Source organism: Triticum urartu, chromosome 7A, assembly GCF_056163025.1.
Source record: "Triticum urartu cultivar PI428250 chromosome 7A, HENAU_Tu73, whole genome shotgun sequence".
Lineage (NCBI taxonomy): Eukaryota > Viridiplantae > Streptophyta > Magnoliopsida > Poales > Poaceae > Triticum > Triticum urartu.
Window position 1 is genome coordinate 505,437,833 of NC_141879.1, and position 13,113 is coordinate 505,450,945.

Consider the following 13,113-nt stretch of genomic DNA (forward strand, 5'->3'; position numbering starts at 1 on the left):
TGGTGGCTAGAGCTAGGATGCGCTATTTACGCAACGCTTATTGTTTTGTCCTAGTGGTTGGGGTCCGCCATTGTGAGCCGCTTGAGAGAAAGCTATGCGTGCCTCATCATTATGTCAAAAAAAATTCTCACGTAACGTGAACATCACAACCATCTTAAAAGGATAAAGAAAAAGCATAGAAAAATATTTCTTCCAAAAAAGTCTCCCTACCATTTAAAAAAAAATTCTCACTGTGACCAACCAGCATGCGCCACATGGCGTAGCTGGTTGGCCACCATTCTAGCGCCTCTTAATGGGTTTAATGCCCACTCAAAATGGAGCACCCTCCTTCACTGTGTGGAGCCCTCTCCTCACTCGGTGAATTTACCAATTATTTGTCTTTTATTAGTTTTAATCACATTTTCATTCATGAATGTTTAAGAAATTTCTTGAAGAATTTTGAATTGAAGAACATTTTCTAATTTGTGAGTATATTTAAAATACATGGACATTTTTAAAATTTCTGTATATTTTCTAATTTGTGAAGATTTTTTAAAATTTGCTAATATTTTTTAAAATTCATGAATATTTTTTAACAGCTATGGTTTTGTTAATTTAAATAATGAACCCTTTTTTTAACTAGCACTAAGCCAGCGGAGAAAAATTAAGCGAGTGAGGGAGCAGAGAGCCGACTTGAGCAAGTTAGGGCTTTATGGGCCACATTATAGCAATAACTTCATCATAAGCTTCCAAAGGGCTCACACAACCAACATCCACCAACATTGACGTCCAAACTTATAAGGATACCATAACCACGCATTAAACAACTCCATTCTTCTCTCAAAATAAATATCGTATTCAACACCAGACAACACAATACATGTATAAAACATCACCGCTAGAACAAAACTGAAACTCAAGTCAACGCAAATAAATCCAGAACAAAACAACTGACAACGATAAACATGCTAGAGAAAAAACTATTCCCATAAGTGAAAGAGGATAATTGGTTTGATGCCAACATTTGGCATTGCCAATACTTGGCAAGCCAACAATTGACAATATTCAAAGTTGTCATAATTGACAACTTCTTGTGAGGTTGGCAAGTAAACTTGGTAACCAACCAAGCACTAGCCAATATTTGGCATTTATCAAATATTGGCATGCCAATTTTTAACATCAAACCAATCATGCTCAAAAACTGCGAGGCGAGCGCGCGTTTACCTCTAGTCGAAAAGAACTGCACCTATCTCCTGATAAGACAGCAATCTAGAAGCTACACAAGGTTTCGCACTTTCGGCTGGTCGGTCCACTGTCCAAACCCGAAATCCACAGGCCACAAACCAAAGCAAAACAAAACCAGAAGAAGAAGAACCCTCCAATGGCGACGGCGAGGAGGGTGGTCCTCATCCCCGGCCAGAGCATAAGCCACCTCACGCCCATGATGGAGTTCGCTGCGGTCTGCCTCCGTCGTGGCCTCGCCGTCACCGTCGCCGTCCCGGACCCAACCCTCACCTCCCCGGTTTTCCGCTCCACCATCGGCCGGTACGCCTCCCGGCTCCCCTCCCTCTCCGTCCACTCCCTCCCTCCCCCTCCCGCCGATGACCACTCCGTTGGCGCCGTGCACCCGTTCATCCGCATGCAGGCTACCTTCCGCTCCCAGGCACCCGGCCTGCGAGACTTCCTCCGCAGCCTCCCCGCAGTCCACGCGCTCGTGGCCGACATGTTCGCCGCTTACCTCCTCGACGTCGCCGCGGAGGTGGGCGTCCCGGGGCACCTCTTCTACTGCACAGGCGCCGCCAACCTTACCGTCTTCCTCGAGCTGCCTTCATTTTGCTCCGGGAGCGGCGCAGACTTGAAAGATCTCGGCGACGCGCCCGTGTCGTTCCCCGGCGTGCCCACGATGCCGGCGTCTCACTTGGTCGACGGGGTGCTCGACAGCGGGACGGACCTGTACGCGGCTGTGCTGGACGTATTCGGCCGGATGGCGACAGCGCGCGGCATTCTGGTGAACACCTTCGAGGCGCTGGAGGGCTCGGCGGTGGCGGCGATTAGAGACGGGCGCTGCCTCCGCGGCCGCGCCGCCCCGCGGGTCTACTGCGTAGGCCCGTTGATCGCGGAAGGCGGCGAGGAGGAGGAGAGGCACCCATGCCTCCCGTGGCTGGACGCGCAGCCCGAGGGCAGCGTCGTGTACATCTGCTTCGGCAGCCGCTGCACGGCCTCGCTGGAGCAGATCAGGGAGATGGCCAAGGGGCTCGAGATGTCCGGGTACAGGTTCCTGTGGGTGCTGCGCGCGCCTCCTGCCTTCGCCGCAGCCGCCGGCGAGCCGGACGCGACGCTGTCTCTCCTCCCCGAGGGGTTCTTGGCCCGGACGGCCGGCAGGGGCCTCGTGGTGACCGCGTCCTGGGTGCCACAGATGGACGTGCTGCGTCACGCGTCCACTGGTGCCTTCATGACGCACTGCGGATGGAACTCGACGCTGGAGGCGGCGGCCACCGGCGTGCCGATGGTGTGCTGGCCGCTGGAAGCCGAGCAGTGGATGAACAAGGTGTACATTGTCGAGGAGATGAAGGTTGGCGTGGCGGTGAGAGGGTATAACAAACCCGGGGTGCTTGTCTCGGCCGATAATGTGGATGCCACGGTTAGGCAGATCATGGACATGGAGTCGGAAGGTCGGCGAGCGGTCGTCGAACGGGCCATGGCCGTAAAGGAGAGCGCCGCCGCGGCGTGGAAGGAAGGTGGCTCGTCTTGTGCCGCGTTCGCCGAGTTCGTGAAGCAGATGGAGTAAGAGAAGGTCAGAGGCACACCGGGTAAGGATCTGTCGTTGCAGTGGTGCGCACCATTTATGAACTAACATGAATAGAGAGTGTGATGTCCGTATTGAATCTGTAACAATAACATGTTGAATTGGTTGGCACTTGGCATGCCGTAGAATCATCTTATTGTCTTGGAGATGAGCACACTCTGTTTTCCTACCATCCTTTTGTTGCCAAGAATGGGTTTTGGCGTTGTGTGGTGCAAATGATGACAGCAAACGTTTGTTTTTGTGAGGTCATAATTCGACCCCTCTTTTTTGCCTGTCTATTTCCTTGTCTTTAATATACAGATAGGAACACAAACTAAAATTATTGTGGTGCAAGCGACCTGTGGTACCTCCCAGGCCGATTATCTGACTGGACGAGACTTGCCTGCTCCCCCGTCGTGTGCCCATCCGTACTTCCGTCTACGTGGCTTGATTTGATTGGAACAAAATAAAGCCCGGCTCCACCCTCTTAAAATCAGGGGGGAGATGATTAGATTAGAAAGAAAAAAGGAAAAAAGACAGCCATAGGATGAAGTGGGAGCACGGATGGAAGCACAGGGAGGGAGCAGGCAAGCCGGATCCTATCTGACTAGTACATACATATAAAAGTCTTATGATTAGAAATAAAAAGAGATGTCTTGAATCTCGATGCGTTGATAAAAAGTGAAGATATTTAAGCAGACATTTCGGCACCTGGGTGAATAGTAAATTTAAAAAAAAATACAGAATAAATTCAGAAAATATGAAAATTTTACACAGAAAATGAGGGACGATGCTTCGGTGCCTTAAGGCACCTACCTTTGTGTCTGACATGTGGACCCAACAGATAGCTAGCCCACATGTCAGTGACCCAAAGGCATGTGCCTTTAAGGCACCGAAGCTGTGTCCGAAAATGAGACTCTTCTAGGTGATAGTAATTTTTCACGCTGAAATGGCATCGGAGGAGCTCAGTAAAAAAAAACAGAGCTAATTTTTTCTCCAAAAGTTACAACAAAATCCGAGCTCCGATTCTTTTTGTAGCGAGCTCCTCGGATGTCATCTCAGTCCGCAAATTTGCAAGCACCTAGAAGAGTCTTTTATATTGATGTCTATTCAGATTTTTTGAATTTGTTTAGTGTTTTATTCTTTTTGTTAACAATATTATATTTTTGCAGGAAGTTGACTATATTTAGTTTAGCAGGCTAATTAAATTCAGGCAGTGCAACACTACAAGTTTTTTTTTTATCAAATTGCACACCACCAAATTAGTCATTTAAATCAAGAAGCCGGAAAAAGACACCAAAGGTTCCCATAATAGTTGGAAAAACACTGCGGCCCTTCCCTCTAGTCACAAACATGGCTATTCTGTGACTGGAGATGGTAAATAAGAACTGAAATTTCCACATCAAGATCAATTTTCAGGCTCACGGTGTTATTATTGGTATTTATTTGTTCAAGTCACTCTGTACATTGTCGTCACCATCATCACTAGAGGCTTTCAGCAAATTGGCATTGCTCACTTCTTGGCTGATTTGAGCTCCTCAATTCTTTCCTCTGTGGCCTTTAGGGCCCCGCCATATTTGCTCACAATCTAAAGCAAGAGCCATGGTTTGAACAATTTTCAGTCAGTTTGTGTTTGATACCAAAGAGAAAGATTGGATATTGCAAAGAGTATGATCTTACTTCTTCAACTTCATCAGGAGTCATTATTAGTGGAGGTGACAGCATGATGTTATCCCCAGCGACCCTGATAAGCATACCACGCTTCTCACACTCGGCACCAAATATTGAACCAACCCCTGAAATCAAACCATAAGAAACTCAGTTGTCCATGCCATTTTTAAGGCTTCTTTTACTCTTGAGATGGTTTATTTTTGTGCAAGTTACTCTCAACTGATTGGTACCCCCTCTTTTTTGTGTTGGCTGCTGATAAGTACTCTTACTAGTTCATCTAAAAAAAGTACTATTACTAGTTTAGAGATGTCCCATGGATGGTTAATTCATTTAATTTTCTAACTGGCCTAAAAACTCAACAGTTATAGTTTAAATTTAGAGATGCCCCATGGATGGTTAATTCATTTAATTTCCTAACTGGCCTAAAAACTCAACAGTTACATTACACTGGTGGTAAATAACCAAATTTCCCTAGCATGGATTGCAGAGGAAAAATCGCTAGTGACTAGGAATTTCCATGCTAGTAAAGCCTGCTAAAAAAATAAAGAATAAAAGGTATAAAGTACAAACCCCATTCTGCAGGGAATGGATCATTTGGCGACTTGTTGTCGACGAATTCAGTTCCAAGTATCAATCCCAGGCCACGTATCTGCATATAGGAGTGCAGAAATTATGTTTTTAAACAACAAAGGAAGAATTAAGTAGTCATAAAAGAAAGAAACCTAAACTACATAATAACTACCTCTCCGACGATCGGACTGCCTGAGAAGGCCTTGATTCCTTCTTGAAACCTTGGGGCAATTTTGTTGACATGTTCGGTAATATTCCTTTCCCTAATATCAATTATTAAAACGATTCATCAGACACATGTATCAACATAAATGGATTGTTGAGTATTGTTATGGGAAGAGTGGTCTACTTATAGATCTTCAGAGCTTCTATGGCAACAGCACAGGCAACTGGATGCCCGGAGTATGTAAAGCCGTGAGCAAAAGAGCCTGTAACAAACAACAGAAGTGCCTGTGAATACAATAGCAAGAGAAAAAGAAGAGTCCCTGCAATATAATTAGCTTTACCAAGTTTACTGCTCTGCGAATGAACTACATCTGCTATTTCTGGGCTAACAAGAATAGCTGCAATTGGCATGTAGGCAGAAGAAAGAGCCTGACAGATGAAAAAACAAGAATAGTACAAAAGAAAATATTTATCAGTCCCTTTGAAGAAAGGAAGTTACCATCCAACAATTAGGTATTTTACTGGCACTGACTGGACTCAGCAACTCACCTTTGCTACGGAGACGAGATCTGGTTGAATGTTATACATATCACATCCAAACATGGTTCCCAATCTCCCAAATGCAGTAATGACCTGAAGGGCTAATTACATAAATTTTCCACCGAGAAATTATTTTACTCTCTTTTTACCTCATAAACTTAAGTTACCTCATCTGCTATTAACAAGACGTCGTACTTCTTGAGGACTGCTTGAATCTGATGGAGGAGGGAAAATAGCACATGGTTAACATTACATGGAGCAAGAGCAACTAACCTTTTGATGTGGAACTACCTAAATTATACAAATAGGGTAAGCGCAGTTAGCTGCACTCAGCAACACATTTTTTTGGAAGAAATACTATGGGAGCTTGAAAATTCAAAAGGAGCAACAGCACACTGCCGCGTATGTAAAGCAATTGGAACTAGCTTTTCAAAATTGGTACCAAATAGAGGAAATTTTGGAGAGATATAACATCTTATTAATAGCAAAGGTGTGCATTTAGATGCACCGCCTAGGACACCATTGTGAGGAGGAGCGAAGAAAAACAGAGAATGCTTCAAGTTATCCTTACAGTTTTCTTTTTCCTAAATGTTAAAACTGCCGTTAGATTTTCAAGAATTCCGAGCGAATGCTCTCGTGCACGTCAGATCCCACGCACGAATCCTAAAGCGTTTGCTCCAACGCACCCTCTGAGCGAACTACGAGATGATGGCACACCTTCTCACGCCTGCCCTTGCCCATTGCCTAGCTTTCGATTTGATAGAAGGAGGCCAACTAAACTGAGCCGAGCATTGTCGAAGATGATTGCCTAAGGCTAGTGGCTGCCCTACCGAGGCCCGGTATACCCAAGCCTCCTAAGGCGCTAGGCAGCGGAGCAACCCAAGCTCCCTAGACTTGTCCAACAACCTGTTGAGGGTGTCTATCACCAGCACAAACCACCGAACTGGAAACGCCGCCAACTGTCCAATAGAAGGGGGCATGTTATCTCTAATTTACAGGAGTGCCATATTAATTTACAATCTTTATTTAAAAGCTAGAATTAAGTACTTCAGAGTTATATGTAATTTAAGGTCACCTTCTCAAAATAAGTCTTTGGAGGAAGGATGACACCACCGGCACCCATCACAGGTTCAGCAATGAAAGCAGCAATCTGGAAAGAGACAAGGGGGAGGGGGGAGGGGGGTGGATACTTCAGGAACCTTTGACCAACATATAGCGTAGGATCCATTATGACAAGAAAATAAAAACATAAACTTTACTGTTTCTGGTCCTTCTTTTAGGATAAGATTCTCCAAGTTGTTTGCAAGTCTAGTAGAAAATTCTTCTTCTGTTTCATCTATATCGCAACAAATTCAATTCATTAAACGTAATATCCTGAGGTGACTGTACAAAAAAAACTGAATTATTGGTACCAGGAAGATGGAAGCGCCAGTAGTGTGGGCAGTCTGTGTGCAGAACAAAAGGTGCCGGTAGATCAAACTTTTGATGAAGAGCAGGAAGACTACGGATAAAGAAGAAATTAGCAAGTGATCACAAATATACCAGAAACATAAGGAGCGCGCCAACTGAGGAAAATAGAACATCCTCCTAAATTATTTTGCACAAACTGAAGGATTAAAAAAAGAAATATTATTTATTATGCAAGATCCTTTGCTCACCCGGATAAACTAGCTGATATTAATGTTGAACCATGATATCTGTAAGAACAGAGAGTCACTATCTTGTTAAAATCATATTATAAAATTAGAATAAATACCATAACGGTAATGCATGTGTCCTGGTGAAGACTCGTTACAATGCAATTATTGGACTATTCAATTTGTTATTAGTTGTGATGCAAAATTATTACAAAACAAATTTCATGTCATGATTGTCATGCAAAACACTTGGCCTGCAATTCAATATGATGTTGCTATGCCGCTGAACGAATAATATGCAAGTCAAACTGGATTCGGAGTGCTAGGTAAAGATTTGTGAATAAATGAAGCAACAAGATATGTACTGGTATTAGGTAGAATAGAGTAGTAAAGAAACTGAAAAGGAACTTTACGATTTTGAGCGTGCAATAAATTTCTTCTTCTTTGGTCTCCCCAGTGCATTGTTATAATACCACACTAGTTTCACCTGTAAAAAACCAGCATTATCAGGAGTGGAGGAATGGATCTAAATAGCGATCTGGAAAGGCATCAACGGGGACAGAGCAAGATTCAGCAATAACAGGTCATGTCGCAGTGAAGTACTCTGTCCGATCCAAAATAAGTGTCGCAGTTTTAAACTGGGGTTAGTTCAAAACTGTGACACTTGGATCGGAGGTAGTACTAAACTAGTTTATGAGTACTCCATACGCTACTCAGGCAGGTGGACTAACTGTAGGAACACAATATAAAATTCACAACCATGATAGTGTTAATATTCCTGTGCATAGAAGATCAAAAGCATAGTCGTTTCTTCAGTGGCAAAATGTATATTTTCGACAGGAGGTGACACTGTGTATTGTTTTGACTATTCATGATTGAGCACAGTGGGCAGATAAGAAAAAGAGGTGCTTAAGATATGACCATCATAAACTCGAAATGACAGTTTGTTTAACCCGTACCTGGGAGTCATTTGCTTCTGAACCACTATTTGCGAAGAATACCTTTCCCATTTCCCTTGCAGTAAACATGTTGAGGACGTCATTTGCAAGATCCTGAATTAGCAACACAGCATTCATGATGAACTTCATTCAAACGGTCTTTTCATAAACATTCTTTACTTTCTAGTGGAAGAAGGTGAAGAAAGAAATGGACAGGATGTTCTCAACAACAGAAAATGTATATCATAGTAATTGTCTTAAGGAGGACACTGAGAGATCAAAGTATGTACCAATGATGGTTTGGTAGTACGGTTCCAGAAGGAATGATAGAAGGGTAATTTGTTTAATTGCTCTGTTGCAGCTTTGACTAGTCGAGGTTCATTGCCACCTGAAAATAATGCGAACAGCTAAGAGAAAATTATCTAAAAACAATCTGCAAAATGTAGCAGCTGGAAAAATAATATGTTAACCACAGTGGCTATGAGCTGTAACTGTAATACACCGAAATATATGTGTGCATCAATCAATGCGAAGGCCGGGGGTATACCCTTCCTTTCCAGAAAAAAAAACTTGCTGTGAACAATTTTAATATATTTTCTAGGAAAGGGTGCTCAACCAACAAGAGCTGTTTATGGTATTTTAATGTGTTTTCTTTTTCTTCCAAGCATATTAAAAAGTGGGAAAAGAGTGCAGTGATAGCATCTAGATATAAAATCAATGCTAACGAGTGATTGACAAAAAACTACCACTTTGGGGGTTTGCGTCCCATTGAACTATCACTTAAAAAAAGTGACCGAAAACTACCAAAATTTTGTAATTTCGTGACTAAAAACTACCACTTTCAGATAATGTCCAATTTAAACGTGTTTATGACAGGCAGGTCCCATCTGTTAGCGCTGACGTGGCGTCAAAATCAACTTCACAGGGCGTCCGGCAGGGGCGGCTGCGTCGGCCTTGCCAGAACCGGGTGGCTGTTACGCGCGACGGGGCGCTGGAGGCCCGGGGCGACGGCGGCGAGCACCGGCGTCGGGCGGCGGCTAGCAGCAGCAGCCCGGAGCGGCAGCAGCAGGCATCGCGGGCGGAGCGGCGCGGGACGGCTGTGGCGCGGCTCGGCAGGTGCGGCCAGTCGCCGGCGGGGCACGCGCGGGTGGCGCGGCGGCGGGCTGCGATGCAGCAGCAGCAGCACGCATCAGCAAGGAGAGCAGGGGAGCGCGGCAGCCAACGGCGGGGCGCGGGTGAGCGAGGGAGCTGCGAGAGGTTGGCGGGGCGCGCGGCGCTAGCGCAGGCGTGCGAGGCGAGCGCAGCAGCAGGCCGAGGCGGGGGCGCGACGCCGGGCCCTCCCTGCTGAGCCCGGTGGACGGCGGCGGAGGTGGCGCGCAGGTGCGCACACAAGGTGTTTGGAAAAATGCCACAGAGAGAAGGAAGAAGAAGGAGGTTGACGCTGACAGATGGGCCCTGCTTGTCATAAACACGTTTAAATTGTCTAAACTGGACATTATCTGAAAGTGGTAGTTTTTAGTCATGAAATTAGAAAATTTTGGTAGTTTTTGGTCACTTTTTTAAAGCGGCTGTTCTGTGGGACGCAAACCCCTAAAGTGGTAGTTTTTTGTCAATCACTCAATGCTAACAGAACATGAAAGTAGAAAATTTCTTCTTCATCTTGGTACTAATTTGAAATAGGAATAGCCAGCCCTTTTATTAAGTGCAATCAGTCAATGGTAGGAGTAAGTTTTTTCCGAGCAAAAATGTAGTAAGTGATTCAGTTTTGTGCAAAACTTTGTTTACTCTTGCTAACCCAAGTGTCCAGTGCACTGCCCCTACATTATCTGGGAATTACTTAAATGCATGTAAAAGCTCTTAGAACTGAAATTATTACAAGTGAACATAAAATTTAAGTTTGACTACCCCACTAGGGCCATGGAGAAAAAAAAAGAAGATGTGATACAACTAGCATCAACTAAATAATGCAACAATTTTCTGGTATGTAGTAAAATCTGGCTCCACGGATCGTGCGGTGCACATACCTAAAGCAGTACACCAGAGTCCTGCAAGAGCATCTATATACTTTTTCCCATTGATATCATAGACATATGCACCCTGTAATATGAGTTGCGGAGTGTAAGATAGAACTTTCAAGTTACAATCACTGCAATTTACAGACAAGTGAACATTAAAGCAATGGAAGGGCCCAGAACCTCAGATCTATCGATAACCAGGGGATGCACATCGGTGCTCTGCCATCCAGCTGTGAATGGAGCCAGCATGCCATGCCCCTTGAACCTGGAAAAATGTTGCAGCATCAGTAGAAAATATACACCGTAAATATAATCCATGTGAAGCTTGAAAGCATCCAATCGCGCAACAGAGCGTGGCACACTAACATTTCTGCTCATGGAGATTTTACTCACCCGATTTCTTCCGTCGAGTCGGCCTGAAGAGACGGCTCAGAGCTGAAACCCCTGGCTGATGCCTCTGAAAAACTATGCAGCCCATGCCAGCTTCCAGCGCTGGCTACATATTTCACTAAGCTCTCAGCCTGTGCGGTAAGAGGGAAGAAGAAAAACAAAATGAAAGATCAGACATGTTAACTTTCCCCTGTTGAATTTTTTTACACACGTCCTAGTGTAAAAGCTTGGGAACTGACGAACAGAAACAGATCCCCAGGAACTGCTCTATCGCTGTCGCTCCAGAACCGATCGAATAAAAAGGAACATCTTGAATCGATCAAGCGAAAAGGAGCATCTTGAATCGATCGTAATCTACCGCGCCACTTATGCCTCGGACAAATAAGGAGCACCTCTCGCGTTCCTGGATGATGGGAGCAGGAGCAGGTACCTCTTTCTCCCCCACATCAACAGTCTCGATAGGCAATCGATAAGAGAATGAAAGGGAATCGCGGTCACCTTGGATCTGAGGAGGCAGCCGCGGGCAGTCATCATCTCCCCTGGTTTCCGTCCACCTTCACTCACCTGTAACCTTGGAAGGAAGCGACAAGAGGAGTGGCAAAAGGATGTCAGGGAGATAATGGAATTTATAGGCCCGGTGGAAACGGAACGGGACGGAGGGCCATCCCGTCAGACCGGTAGATGGCCGTTGGATCAAAGCCCACGCAATCGTTAGATCAGGACAGTGGCCAGCATGCACCATCAGTGGGGAGTTACCAAAACTAAAAGCAATTACTACGTGGGATTCACTGACTACCCCCTGCTTTGATTCTTCCAGATTTTTAGGAAACAAATTTCGGTTGCTATGGACTAGTAGACTCCCGTGCGTTGCCACGCGCATTTTCAAAAAATTTACTCGTTACATATATAAGCATAAGGCATGTCAAATTTCACATGTATAGAGAAAATAGCCAGACAACAAATACTTGAAATACACTTCACTTGTAATTGATTTTGATTCTTTTTAAAATTCGATGATGTATACTATCACATTTGATGCACAAAATAAAGTGGTACAAAAACATATCACTCTGTAGTGTGTAATATGCCTTACAAATGATAGATAGCCCCTTTTTTGTGAAAAAGACTCTAGATCATATATTAAAGAACGCCGGTGGTACAAGCACTCCAAAGAAAACAGAAGTTATAACCGAGTCATTGGGGCTTCGACCCACCACAAACTCCGATGCGGGCTGAACGTGTGCTGCCGAGCCACCTCCACCGCTCCAACGTGGAGCCGGCGTGACCTTGTAGAGTGCGGATGAGTTCTTCATGGCCGAGAAGTCATCAACATCGGCCAGTAGGATCAATAGGATCAAGATGCCATGTACTACATACAAAAATACTACATAGACAGAGGTTAGCAAGGTGGTAACAATATGCCAGCAACCCTCGTGTCCACATGTTTTCAGGTCATCATAAAGTTTGGCGACCCCGAAATCTAAGATCTTAGGATTGAGATTGGCATCAAGTAACATATTGCTGGCCTTGATGTCCCTGTGCGCAACACAAATGCTAGATTCTTCATGAAGATAGGCCAGACCTCTTGCAATGCCTAAGCATATCGCAAAACGTGTCGGCCAATCCAGGCTTGACTTCCCTTTGCATGCAAATGTAGGTTTAAGTCCTTAGTTGTCTATACGAAGCCTGATTCTGCAGATCTGTAGCCGCATCAATGAAAAGAATCTGTACCAAATAGGGCAAGGTCCAGGCTCCCATTCTCCGGGTACTCATAACCAGCATCAACCATACAACTTCACAAGATTACAGTGTTGCACTCCAGATATCTATTTCCGTTGCAAATTCCATTTTTCTCTAATATGATGCTTCAGACAGCTACTTCACTGCCATGAACCTAGCTACCATCAGTTAACTTTCCCTACAAAAAGGCACCATTTTTCGACAACAGAAGTTTCAGCCACCGCACTGTCAAACATCATTTCCTCCATGTATGCTGCAATAATAGTGTTTTAAATAGCGGGCTCTACCAAATAGCGGCGGTCTTTCAAAACAGTTATAGTGGAGCGATAGCGAGCTCTAGCAGGCTAATATTAGCGGACTATTGTACATGAGTACCATTTAGCGGCACCCTGTTGAAAAGGCTATGGCGGGGCTATTTAAAACCATGAATAAATCCCCCTGCCCCCTCTTTTCTAGGAATTTAATTGCAAGTTACTTCACAAACATTTTTTTAAAAGAAAATTTAAAACTGTAAGGACGGGATGAACGAACCATATACTGACCCATATCCTCCTTGACCAAGAAGATTATCAGGACTAAAATTATCAGTAGTTGACCACAGTTCACGAGAACTGAGAGAATTAGGTCTTCTCACAACATATTTGTATATCTCTGCAAGAGGTCAAAGAGACATAACAAGCTTA

General features: G+C 44.6%; 1 protein-coding gene and 1 pseudogene across 3 annotated transcripts; one reads left to right on the forward strand and one right to left on the reverse strand.

Annotated features, from left to right (window-relative positions):
• The first annotated feature begins 1,130 nt into the window (after positions 1–1,130).
• On the forward strand, positions 1,131–3,024 carry LOC147960164 (anthocyanidin 5,3-O-glucosyltransferase pseudogene; annotated as a pseudogene). 2 transcript variants are annotated; one of them, XR_015611787.1, is made up of 2 exons: positions 1,390–1,524; positions 1,625–2,931. The product of XR_015611787.1 is annotated as an anthocyanidin 5,3-O-glucosyltransferase pseudogene, transcript variant X2 (transcript). The 2 variants fall into 2 exon arrangements; XR_015611786.1 differs by having other exon boundaries at positions 1,131–3,024.
• Positions 3,025–4,142: 1,118 nt separating this feature from the next.
• LOC125532231 (putative gamma-aminobutyrate transaminase 3, mitochondrial) lies at positions 4,143–11,341 on the reverse strand. The gene is made up of 19 exons (XM_087537108.1): positions 11,189–11,341; positions 10,694–10,821; positions 10,481–10,565; positions 10,310–10,382; positions 8,576–8,673; positions 8,307–8,399; positions 7,761–7,834; positions 7,369–7,407; positions 7,123–7,211; positions 6,970–7,046; positions 6,786–6,860; positions 5,878–5,925; positions 5,720–5,803; positions 5,512–5,599; positions 5,355–5,433; positions 5,178–5,268; positions 5,006–5,084; positions 4,445–4,560; positions 4,143–4,352 (listed from the first exon to the last, which is right to left on the reverse strand). Exons 1-19 carry the CDS (start codon positions 11,222–11,224, stop codon positions 4,278–4,280), a joined length of 1,527 nt encoding a protein of 508 aa, XP_087393234.1. The 5' UTR covers positions 11,225–11,341; the 3' UTR covers positions 4,143–4,277.
• Between the last annotated feature and the right edge of the window lie 1,772 nt (positions 11,342–13,113).

What these genes read in the sequence shown, in the direction of transcription:
- LOC125532231 (XM_087537108.1), bottom strand. Translation starts at nt 11,224, where the DNA reads ATGATGACTGCCCGCGGCTGCCTCCTCAGATCCAAG. An exon ending in GCTGCCTCCTCAGATCCAAG is followed by an intron (nt 10,822 to 11,188) that starts GTGACCGCGATT and finishes CTTACCGCACAG; the next exon opens with GCTGAGAGCTTAGTGAAATA. An exon ending in GAAGCTCTGAAGATCTATAA is followed by an intron (nt 5,269 to 5,354) that starts GTAGACCACTCT and finishes AATTGATATTAG; the next exon opens with GGAAAGGAATATTACCGAAC.